At 42.8% G+C, this 12,049-nt stretch overlaps 1 protein-coding gene across 1 annotated transcript in view; it reads left to right on the top strand.

Annotated features, from left to right (window-relative positions):
• The first annotated feature begins 1,246 nt into the window (after window positions 1-1,246).
• Iars2 (isoleucyl-tRNA synthetase 2, mitochondrial) overlaps window positions 1,247-12,049 on the top strand; it is a 41,891-nt gene continuing 31,088 nt past the window's right edge. The window contains exons 1-11 of the mRNA XM_034513108.2: window positions 1,247-1,618; window positions 2,807-2,929; window positions 4,043-4,202; window positions 5,858-6,006; window positions 6,431-6,480; window positions 6,560-6,669; window positions 6,758-6,848; window positions 7,146-7,261; window positions 8,654-8,823; window positions 10,384-10,474; window positions 11,092-11,243. Of these exons, the coding sequence (XP_034368999.1) occupies window positions 1,352-1,618; window positions 2,807-2,929; window positions 4,043-4,202; window positions 5,858-6,006; window positions 6,431-6,480; window positions 6,560-6,669; window positions 6,758-6,848; window positions 7,146-7,261; window positions 8,654-8,823; window positions 10,384-10,474; window positions 11,092-11,243 (1,479 nt within the window). The 5' untranslated portion in view covers window positions 1,247-1,351. The remainder of the gene's footprint in view (window positions 1,619-2,806; window positions 2,930-4,042; window positions 4,203-5,857; window positions 6,007-6,430; window positions 6,481-6,559; window positions 6,670-6,757; window positions 6,849-7,145; window positions 7,262-8,653; window positions 8,824-10,383; window positions 10,475-11,091; window positions 11,244-12,049) is intronic.

The raw sequence follows: 12,049 nt of genomic DNA, 5'->3' as shown, positions 1-12,049 counted from the left end.
TGAAGCGGCACAGTCCTGCTCAAAGAAGAAATAAGATGTGTGTGTGTGTGTGGGGGGGTGTCTCTATCTCTTTTTCTCCCCTCTATTTTTGTTTTTCTCCTTTTGTGTTAGGGGGTTAAGCTGGGCTAATAAAGCATGCGAAAAGAAAAACCCACAAAGAAGCAAAATCAGCTACATATCTTCTCATAGGGTTTCCCAGAAAACAGTCGAGTTGATTGAACGCAGCTAGTTGTTCTGAAGAGTTTGGGGGTGGGGTTTTCTTCCGCGCTGCTGTGAGATGACAGCTGTCAGTCAGGCTCCCAGACTGGAAAGTGCAGTTTAGAGAAGAACGGCATTCTAAATGCTGTCATTCACTACAGAGCGGGGGAGATGGTGGCGCAAATACGAGAACTCACAAAACACTCAAACACCGTGTACAATTCCAGGTGCGGAAGACCTGCATCTCCAGAGCCAGCTGCTTAGAGAGACTATATGGGCCAGCTCTTTGTTTCATTAAGAGACCCTTGAATGAGGTGGAAGAGCTATGGAAAATGATTCCCAAGTCTTGGACTTCCATATGCACACACATATGCGTGCCCACACATGCAACTAAGCATACACACATTCAACACACACACACACACACACACACACACACACACACACACACACACGGAAAAGAGAAGAAAGGCATTACACGCTGTATACTGCCTCCGGCAGTCCACGTTTCCACTCTTCCCAATACTTGTTACCGAACTGCATGTTTGTTCTAATCTATTAGACAACTCTGTGTCATCCTGGCTCCCAAACTTGAGCATATTTTTGCATTTATTGACTATATTCTTTATGAATTCCCTGTGTTTACCTTTTGCCTCCCCCTCCTTTATCTTGTTTGTAGCCACTTTTATATGGTTTTTTAAAAAAACAGTGTAGCATAGAAATGGCAAAATTACAGTTGTAAACTAGTGTAGCCCTGGCTGTCCTGTGCAACTCACTCTGTAGACCAGGCTAACCTCGAACTTGGAGCTCCGACTGGCTCTGCCACTCATGTGCTGAGATTAAACCCCTGCATCTCCACTGCACGACTTTAGCTTTGCTACTTATGTTTATGACCCTGGACAAGTTAATTAAATGTATTTGATTGGGGAAAGCCGAGTGATAGTAAACACCTCTCCAGTCCTGCAAGATCTCAGGGAAGACCTGTAGAGGTACAGACTTCCGGAAAACCCCGCCCTTGCTCTTGCCACGCCCCTTCCGCCCCCGAGCGCGTGCGCAGTTCCTCGCCGCTTAGATCTGCAAGGGCGTCCCTATATTTAGATCCCGGGCAGCTGCTGCGGGCCGTGTGCGGAGGGGTCCGCCCGGGTTGACCACCATGCGTTGGGGGCTGCGCCCTCGCGGGCCCGGGGCGGCGGCGCTCGCCTCGGCTTGGAGCTTATGGGGGCCATCCCGTTTTCCCAGCCGCCTGGGGTGTCTGGGAATGACGAGGAGGCTCGTGGTACGCTCGGTGGCCGGGGCGGACAGCCCCCAGAACAGCCCGAAAAGCGGCAGATACCGCGAAACTGTGTTGCTGCCGCAGACCAGCTTCCCGATGAAGCTGCTGGGCCACCAGCAGTCCGACATGGAGCTGGAGATCCAGCAGGTACCGGACGCGGCCACCCGAGCAGGGCGGGGTGGGCCAGCTCTGCGGGAACCCTCCGGGTCGCTGGGGTACCCAGGCCGGCTCCTAGGGGGCGGGTTCCAAAGCGAAGCCCAGTGTCGCACCGAGCACCTTCTGACTTCCGCGCCAAGCAGGTCGGCTTTGCACACTTTTCCAGTCACTTGTCAGAAAGTAACCAGCGTGAGCATGTGTAAATAAAAATTCAAGTGTGGGCTGGAGGGGTAGCTCAGTGCTTAAGAGCGGTTGCCTCCCTTGTGGAGGATCTGCGTTCTCCTTAGTTCGGTTCCCAGCACACAAGTCTGGCAGTTCACAACCACTTGTAGCTCCAACTCCAGGAGATCCAATGCCTCTGACCTCTTCAGGCACCTGCGCTTGCATGCACCACGTAGAAATAATAAAACACAAAAGCTAAACTTAACAAAATAATAAAAGTACTACCAAAGAAGGGAAGTTGAAGCCCACCTTAGTCACATGTTCAGGCAGGTTTTTAACTGGACTCATGATTCGTTTGAAGGACAAAATAGCTGCCCTTTTCTGGGTCCCCTATGTAGTCTGTATCTGCCTCCTATATCATTCTGAATTTACTAACGGCTGAGATTCACTTGTTAGTGTCCGTATTCTAGAGTATTTAAAATATTCCTGATAATCAGGAATACTGCTTAAGCGAACAGTGTTAGTCTTTTAGCAGGGCTGAATTGAAGCAATGAATACTTGGGAGACTTGCCAAGAATTTAGAGCCCCCATGCCGCATAAAAGTTTACACTTTAATCTGAAGTGTTGTTGGGGAGTTTGAAGACTACTGAAGGGCTGGAAAAATGGCTCAGTGGTTAAGAGCACTGACAGTTCTTCAAAGGTCCTGAGTTCAACTCTCAGCAACCACATGGTGGCTCACAACCATCTGTAATGGGATCCAGTTCCTTCTGTTGTGTCTGAAGACAGATACAGTGTACTCATATAAATAAAATAAAGAAAAATCTTTAAAATAAATAAATAAATGAAGACTACTGAAAGTGTTAAGAGAATTCTAGCTCATTCCAGAAAGTTTTCCAGTTATATTTCTGGGCAGAATGGATTGGAATGGGATAAATGCTAACTACGTGTTGATGAGTTTTAGCATGCATTTATGTGATATGTAAATATCGGCTTTTTTTTTTTAAAAAAAAAAAACAGAAATGTGGCTTTTCAGAGCTTTATTCCTGGCAAAGAGAAAGAAAAGTAAAGACGGAATTTTGCCTTCATGATGGACCTCCTTATGCAAATGGTGACCCTCACGTTGGGCATGCTTTAAACAAGGTAATTATAATTTAGGTTATAAAACTTGGAAGTAAATAGTCTACAAAAGAGTATATATTGTATGTAACAGTTTTATATATGTATATATACTTACATATTTGTATGGATACACACACACATACACAGAGACTTTCTTTTCCCCTTATTCTTATTGGGATTGAACCGTGGGGCTGTGTGCACGCTAGAGAAGTGCTCTACTGCTGAGCCATATGCTGAGTCCTTGAAACAAGGTCTCAGTTCTCTAGGCTGGCCTTGATGTCACTGTAGTTCAGGCAGGCCTTGAACTTGATATCCTTCTACTTTCGTCTGTGTCTATATAGACGCTATGGTTGATTACAGACCCATGTTCTTGGGCTTGGCTGGTAGTACATTTTTAAGTCTTTCTACCTGCTCCTTTCTGCAATGGTGTCAACAGAGTGATTGACATGCCTCAGGTATTGATGTGCCTGCTGCTGAGGCCTGCTGCTGACTGAGAGCCTTCTTAGTACGAAACAGTGAGCGTAAGGCTCCATCCTGCACTGTCGTTCTGCAGGGGTCTCTGCTGCTCAGCAGGTCTGAGCAACTCATGTTGCTTTATTTATCTTAATTTTTCCATAAGCATAATAAAAATTTCTAATTGACTAATTTATTGTCTAGAATTTAGAAAGTGAGAAGTGTTTCTCTGAAAGGTAGAATGGAAGCTGTTGTAGTGGCACATGCCTTTAATCCCAGCACTTGAGAGGCAGAGGTAGGTGGCAGGTGGATCTCTGAGTTTGAGGCCAGCATGGTCTATAAAGTGAGTTCCAGACAGCCAAGGCTATTACACAGAAACAAACAAAACCAACCAACCAAAAAAGTAGAGTGGGCTGAGACTTTCCCTCAATCTGAAAAATAATGAACTTTGGGACTTAAAAGTTTTCATATATGATTCCCTTGTTTGATTTTTTTCCTTGATAGCATTAATATTATGAAATTCAAATATTTATTATTTTTGTGTGAATGTTGCATGTTAATTAGTGTTATTTTATGGAAATACTTTAAAATCAAACTTTATGTTTTAAAATAGTATTTCTAGAAAGAGTCAGATTATAAGCTGTGTGTTTTCTGCTGGTGACTGCACTTTCATCCCTGCAGATTTTGAAAGACATTACCAATCGATTCCATATGATGAGAGGTTCGAAGGTACACTTTGTGCCTGGCTGGGATTGCCATGGCTTGCCCATTGAAACAAAGGTATTGTCAGAGCTCGGTGTAAATGCCCAGACTCTTTCAGCCATGGAGATCAGGGAAAAAGGTAAGCTGTTTCCATTTTCACTTTAAAATGTCATAAGTGCTTAGCCTTCCTGTCAAACCAGGCTCTGCCAGAGGGACTCATGTCTGTAGTGAGACCTGTCGGATACTTGTTCATCCCAGGTTGGCCTCACAGTCCTAATTCCATCCTCCTGCCTCGGCCTTCTGAATGGCAACATCGTTCGCATGGGACTCCATGTCATCCCAGATTTTTAAACAGTGACTTTCGCAAGACTTGTTCTTTGGAGGTTAGAGGGACAGTGTTGAGAGTGTCCCAGCTCTGCCTTCAGTTTCCCATCTTCTAACTTCGTTGGGTGGAGCTTGCTGCCTAAAATCAGGTATAGAACTAGAAGTCAGTTCCAAAATACATGTCTCTTAAATCTGGATGTAGTAGTGCATGCCTGTAAACTCACTTTGAGAAGCCTGAGTTAGCCGTGTCATGAGTCTGCAGTCAGCCTGGGTTATAGTCCAAGACTGTCTCTAAGTGAAAACCAAACAACTAGGCAGAGCCCACAGATCCAGGTCAGTCCCTGCTTTGATCTGTCTTATCAAATATATGAGCCATCAGACATGTGAAGGTGGTTTTCCCTCTGAAACACATTCACATTTGCTTAGATTTGTTAACTGAGGAATGTTGGGAGTTTGCTGGGCCGTGAGTTTTCTCTGGCCATTTATTGAATGAAGAACTAATGAGGCTCAGTGATGGCTCAGTGAGGGGAGGAGAGCACGAGTCATGCTTGAACCCCTGAGATTGATCCCCAGATCCAGGAAGGAGAAAGTTGTCCTCCAACTTCCCTACATGCACTGTGTTACATGTATAACACACACACACACACACACACACACACACACACACACACACTACATTACTACTACTATTAATATAAGGATTGATGTGGGATAATTTCCAGTGTATTTATTTATTTTAAATATGAGACGCATAGCTTGGAAGATACTAAAGACAATATATGATTCAGGTTTTTGTTGTTTTGTTTGTTTTTTGAGACAGGGTGTCTCTGTGTAGCCTTGGCTGTCCAGAAACTCACTTTATAACCCAGGCTGACCTTGAACTCAGAGATCTGCCTGCCTCTCCCTCGAGTGCTGGAATTAAACTAAGCATGTACCACCACTGCCCATTGAAATTCCAGTTAATTTAAAAAAAAAAAAAAAAAAAAACTTGTTCTATGTTTTGAATGCTTTTCAAATAATGTTCCTGCTAAGAACTTCTCAGGAGTGTAGCTCAGTAGGAAGAGTGGCTGCCTGGCATGCCTGAAGTTCCATGCCCAGCACTACACATTCTGAGAATGATGGCTCTCTCCTGGGCTCCCACAGTCAGGACGAAAAATCCGTACAAAATATGATGGAGGCCAGCCTGGGACAGCAAGCATTTTCTAGTCAATAGTGCATAGCATCTTCACTTAGAGGAGCTCATAGCAAATCATGTTCAAGACCCAAAAAGTCAGCCTGGTGGCTTATATGCCTAATCCTGTCACTTGGTACTCTTAGGCAGGAGGATTGTTTTGAGTTTGAGGCCACTTTAGGCTATATAGTGAATTTAGGCCAGGCTGGGTTAAAGGGTGGGACCTTTCAAAAAGAATGAAAAGAAAAATTTACCACTTTCTCAGCGGCTGTTTGTTTTGCCTCCCTCACCCTTTCTAGCCAGATCATTTGCTCAAGCAGCCATTGAAAAGCAGAAATCGGCGTTTGTCCGCTGGGGAGTGATGGCAGATTGGAATAACTGCTATTACACATTTGATCCAAAGTACGAAGCCAGACAACTGAGAGTATTCTACCAAATGTATGAAAAGGTAGTGGAATAATTTCCTTTCTCCTAGTGTATATGAAAGTATGTGTCTTAGACATCCCAGCCTCAGTTTGCCCTAGGCTTCTGCTGTGATGACAGCAGGAAAAGGCAGCCTGGGAGAAAGGGTTTCTGTGGCTTCCATGTCTCCATCATAGTTTATCTTTGAGGGAAGTCAAGGCAGAACTCAAGCAGGACAGGGACTCTGTGGCTAGAACTGAAGCAAAGACCATGGAGGAGTGCTGCTTACTGGTTGGTTTCCTGGGACTTGCTCAGCTTTTTTTCTCATACAACCCATGGTCTCCTGTAGTCTTGTCTATGGGCCAATCCGAAGGAGGCGTGTTCCCAATTAAGATTATCTCTTCCCAGATATGTATAGGTTTGTATCAATTGACAAAAACCAACACATATCCCATCTTTGTCTTTTATAGGGCTTGGTTTATCGATCTTACAAACCAGTGTATTGGTCTCCCTCATCCAGGTATGTATTCTCTGTTAATTAAAAGGGGGAAACATTTGTGAGGCCTCCCATGTTTCTGTATGATATCTTAAACTCCTAGGACTGCATTGGCCGAAGCGGAGCTTGAGTACAATCCTGAGCATGTGAGTCGGTCGATATACGTAAGATTCCCTCTCTCGAAACCTTCTCCTAAATTGGAGTCTCTTACAGGTAGGTTTAGCTGGAGCTATTGACACTATGAAGTTGACACTATGAAGTTATGATGGCTGCTAATATATTCACAACTTTATTTCCACAGATGCCTCATCCCCTGTTAGTGTTTTAGTGTGGACCACCCAGCCTTGGACAATTCCTGCCAATCAGGCAATTTGTTATATGCCGGAGGCAAAGTACGTAATGTGTTGTATCTTTTTATTTTATCCATAAATAGAATTCGTGTTAAATTTATTTCACTCTCATGACCGTGTTAAAATGTAGTGAATTGTCCTTTAATGGCCTTGCTATGACTTTCACTACCCTCTAGAGGAGATGACTGTTGAAGACCTTTAGCTGCTTTTGAAAGGGAAACACATGTGAAGTGTTTGGTGCTCCATAAACTATTCTCTGATATTGCAGTCCATCTTTCTAAGTGATGTCACTTAACCGTGGCTTGTCTCTTTCCATCATGGGTGACTTGCCATCTTCAGGTACGCTGTTGTGAAGTGTTCTGCCTCTGGGCACTTCTACATAATGGCTGAAGATAAGATATCACCTGTTGCTTCTGCCTTGGAAACAGCATTTGATGTTATTGCAACATTTTCAGGTGAGGATTTATAGACATTGTCCAGCTGTCATTTGTTAAAATATTGGGTTGAATGGCAATTAGTAGTTTCTTGGATATTACCTGTTATAAATTGAAACAGATATGACATCTGTGTTTCTACGGGGAGAAATAAAGAAGTGTGTGTTGTTTGTCTGTGACAGAGTCTTACCATATAGACCAGGCTGGCCTCAAACTAACTCATAAAGATCTGCCTGCCTCTGCTTCTCAAGTGCTGGGATTAAAGGTGTGGGCTACTATGCCTGGTGTCAAAGATAATGCTTCTGTCAAAAGCTCTGAGTAATAATTTGGGACTTCATTGTAATGACTAGTTTTATATAACTGTGGAAGTCTGGGGATACTTAAAATTAATTATGATTCTTAGAGATGATAATGTCTTTTGAATTGTTGAAAAGCAACCTTTTAGTAAATATTGTTTAAAAATAGAATGACCCTATAGCTAAGGAAGCAAACACTCTTCCACTCACCAGTTCAGGTATAAGACAGTTAGAAGAATAAACATGCAGCTCTGTAAGAACAGAAAGGGGTTATGTAAGTGGCAAGATGGGAGCTGGGGTTTAAGACCATTGGTCCTCTGTGGACAATTGGGAAGTTAGAGGACCCACTTTGTTCTTTTTTTTTTTTTTTTTTGAGGGCTTGAATGCATGGCTTATACATGCTAAGCAATGAGTTTTCCCCCAGCTTCTTTTTGTCTTTGTTTGGAGACAGGACCTTGTTAAGTTTTTTTGGATTCAGTCTGATTATGAATTTGCTGTAGTAGATAACAACAGTTAAAATGGTAATATTTTAAATTATTTATAGTGAGGCAGTCTTATGCCTAACTGCTCCAAGATTGTCACAGTGCTGTCCTAACAATGGTGCTCTCAGCTGGATTGTAACTGCCTGCATTCTGTAGGTTGCTGGGCATTGTAATGCAGGGAGGCCAGTTCTGAGTACAGCCAGTCTCGTACTCAGTGTTTCCTTCTGTTAGCCATCTAAGTAGTTCTGGGCAGAGCATTTGCCTAAGGTGCCAGGCTGGGGTTTCATCCCCACACCAAGAAAATAAAGATGCTGGCTGCTTATATCTGTGCACAGCTGTTACCCTAGCAACTGAGAGATGGAAGCTGTGGGTCAGGTATTTAAGGTCATCCAGCTGCCTGGTGAGTTTGAGATCGGCCTGAGCTCTGCAAGATTTTATCTCACGGAAAGAAATAAGAAAAAAAAAAAAAAAGATGTGACTTAGCTTTAGAAGGTAGAACTATCAAATAGAACGACTCCTTAAAATAACTGGGGATTGATCCCAGGCATCAGACATGGGAAGAAAGCTCTTACCAACTCAGCTGAGGCTCCAGCCCTTCACAGAGAGCACTTGGTAATGGTTTTCTTGACCTGCAGGTGTGGATCTGGAAGGTGGCACTTGTAGTCACCCTTTAATTCCCGATAAAGTGTCTCCTCTTTTACCTGCCACTCACGTGACGATGGCCAAAGGAACAGGGTTGGTTCACACAGCCCCAGCTCACGGTATGGAAGATTACAGCGTAGCATCTCAGCACAACCTTCCTATGGTACTGTTTCTCTTTCTTCCATTTAATTGTTCACCTTGCAGAATGAAAATGATTGTTCCTAACTAACATCTTTGTGTCTTGGTAATAACAGCTTTTGTCATCATAGTTAAATTGTGAAATGATTACATTTGTGCAAAGTCCTAAAATGTTATTAATCCATCCTAAATTAATGTTATTAATCCATCCTAAATTAATAGAAAGATTTCGCAGAATTAGCCCTAAAGCGTATCCACTGACCTGAAGGCACTTTTTAAACACACACAGTGTTTCATTGTGTGCCCCTTACTGTACTTTGCAGATAGATGTGCATTTGTTACTAGTCAGGTTTGGGGCAAACCAGTGTTGAGCAAGTCCAGCACTATGTTTTTTACATTATTTTTATTTATTTTATATGTGTGGATTTTTTTTCCCTGAATGTATGTGTGTGCACCACATGTGTGCTTAGTAACATGTGTTACATTTCCTAGATCTGCAGTTACAGATGGCTGTGAGCCACACGTGGGCCAGCACCATTGCTCTGACAGCTCAGATGCTCCTTCACAGTTTTTAGAAAAAACGTATTTTGTAATTGAGGTAGATACATTTTTCAGAACATGCCGCTTACGCACACTTAGTAGACTATAGCATAGCCAAGGCCCAGTTGTTACTTGCACTTGGAAGCTGAATAATTGATGTGATTGCTCTGCTTGCCTCTTGCTTTCCTGCCATTCACATTTATTCACAGTGGTCTCAAACCAGTACAGCTGTACTGACACTGAGTCATGGGACATGTTATACTGTGTACACAGTACAGCTGTACTGATGCTGAGTCATGGAACATGTTATACTGTGTACACAGTACAGCTGTACTGATGCTGAGTCACAGAGCATGTTATACTGTATACACAGTACACGTACAGCTGTACTGACACAGGGTCACAGCATGTTATACTGTGTACACAGTACAGCTGTACTGACTCTGAGTCATGGAACACGTTATACTGTATACACAGTACAGCTGTACTGATGCTGAGTCACAGAGCATGTTATACTGTATACACAGTATACGTACAGCTGTACTGACGCAGGGTCACAGCATGTTATACTGTGTACACAGTACAGCTGTACTGACACTGAGTCACAGAACACATTGTTCTTAGCCTCCAAATAATGGCAAATGGCTTTCATTGAGTTATTGCAGGGATGGTAATGGTAACGCTTTGCACTTTGTAAAGTCCTGAACTTCTTTTGCACACTTTACTTAGCAACTTTTACCATTTGGTTAAGAGGGATGCAGGTGAAGAGGGGTGTACAGCCAATGATCTGTAAGTGAGAGAGACCACTTGAAGAGTGGTTTAGAATACTTGCGTTTCCCAGTATTAAACTGTAGATATGTGCTTTTGTCTTTGGTGGTTACAATATATAAAATTTAGAAATTTTTTTGACAGAGGAAGAAATATTTAGGTTTTTAAAGTAGAGAAAATGTAGACTGCATTGAGATGCTTTAGATATGTTGTTTTACTACAGATTGCCATAACATAACTGGTCTGTATGCTTTACTGTTCAAATGGTACATTGTAGGACTGTTTGGTGGATGAAGACGGAATGTTCACCGATGCTGCTGGCCCTGAACTTCAGAATAAGGCTGTACTTAAAGAGGGAACAGATGAGGGTACGTGTCAGCTGTTGATAACGGGGCCAGTAAACCACCACAGTAATCCAGGATGTTTCTGCTAGAAACCAACAGCAGGACCCCTGGTCACTTTTTATCCTTCCTATGGTAACAAACCTCATTCGGTTAGTCATGGTTCAGACTGAAGCATGGATCTACCATCTTTTGTTTCAACTCTGTTCTAATTGTTTATGCAAATCAAGATAGTTGTCAGAGTGGTGTTTCTTGGTTGGGAGTTTTTACAGGGATAATCACCATATTGCTTTTGTCAGGATAGAAACCACGCTTGTGTAGATGTTGCCTGTGAATCAGACATCCCTTCTCTTTAAGTAAGCTTTGTGAATAGCTGATCAGGCAGGGCCTTGTGCCTTGGCTTCCTTTTCTGTTTTCATGGAGTTAGAAGGGGAGCACTTTGGAGTGTGATTTCAGTTTCATGGAGTTGGTGCCTCTGTCACCTTCACACCTTGCCTGAGATGGGGCTCCTTTCACTGGGACCTCTGCCCAGGTCCAGTTCTTCCTAGAAGCCTCCAGTGCTGTGAGTTTGTTAAGAGTACTTTTAATTTATTTTTAACGGGTTTTTTTTTTTTTTTTTTTTTTTTTTTTTTTTTTTTTTTAAGTTATAAAGATGCTTCAGGCTACTAAAAATGTGTTGAAAGAAGAGAACATTGTGCACAGCTATCCCTGTGACTGGAGAACTAAGAAACCTGTGCTGATTCGAGCCAGCAAGCAGTGGTTTGTAAATATCACGGATATCAAGGCTACAGCTAAGGTAGGAAAGACCTCCTGCTCTAAAGGTTGGGCTGGTCATTACTACCATAGAAAGTGTGTTTGTGTGTGTATGTGTGTGTGAGTGTGTATGTGAGTATGTGAGTGTGTGTGTGTGTGAGTGTGTGTTGGTGGGGATAGTGGGGCTGAAGGAGAAAAGATTTAAATTTTCTATTATGATTTATTTTTCTAACTTGCATGCTCTTAGGCCCAAAAAGATCTCGTACTTGACTCTTTCATGTATGCACATATAGAAACAAGGCTGAAGGAGGCTGAGTTGGTCCTCAGGTCACTTTTGTGTCCATTGTTGTAGACATAGCATAGGCTGAGGGCATCTGTGGTAGCAGCTGTGTGACCTCCTAGGACCTCAGTTCTATGACTCTTTATCCAGTCCAAGGTAGTAATGTCTACCACAGGGAGCAAGTCGGATTCCACAGCAGTGACTGCCACACGATACACATGAGTGGAATGTTTTGTATCCCCTGTTGACTTGAAATTAAGACTGCTAAAAAGAAGGAAGCAAAACTGAGTTTTGGTCCATTTAAAAAATTGTTTGGGGTTGGAGAAATGGCTCAATGGTTTAGAGCTGCTCTTACAGAGAGCCTGAGTTTGGTTCCTGACACCCACTGTAGGCTTCTCATATAACGTATATGTGTATGCCTATATATGTGTATGCCTATATATGTTCATGCTTATATATGTGTATGCCTATATATGTTCATGCTTATATATGCATATGCCTATATATGTGTATGCCTATATATGTGTATGCCCATATATGTGCATGCCCATATATGTGTATGCCCATAT

The sequence above is a fragment of the Arvicanthis niloticus genome, chromosome 10 (assembly GCF_011762505.2).
Source record: "Arvicanthis niloticus isolate mArvNil1 chromosome 10, mArvNil1.pat.X, whole genome shotgun sequence".
In the NCBI taxonomy this organism is placed as follows: Eukaryota; Metazoa; Chordata; class Mammalia; order Rodentia; family Muridae; genus Arvicanthis; species Arvicanthis niloticus.
Note: the sequence above shows the minus strand (reverse complement) of the source record. Positions and strands in the feature narration are given on the sequence as shown.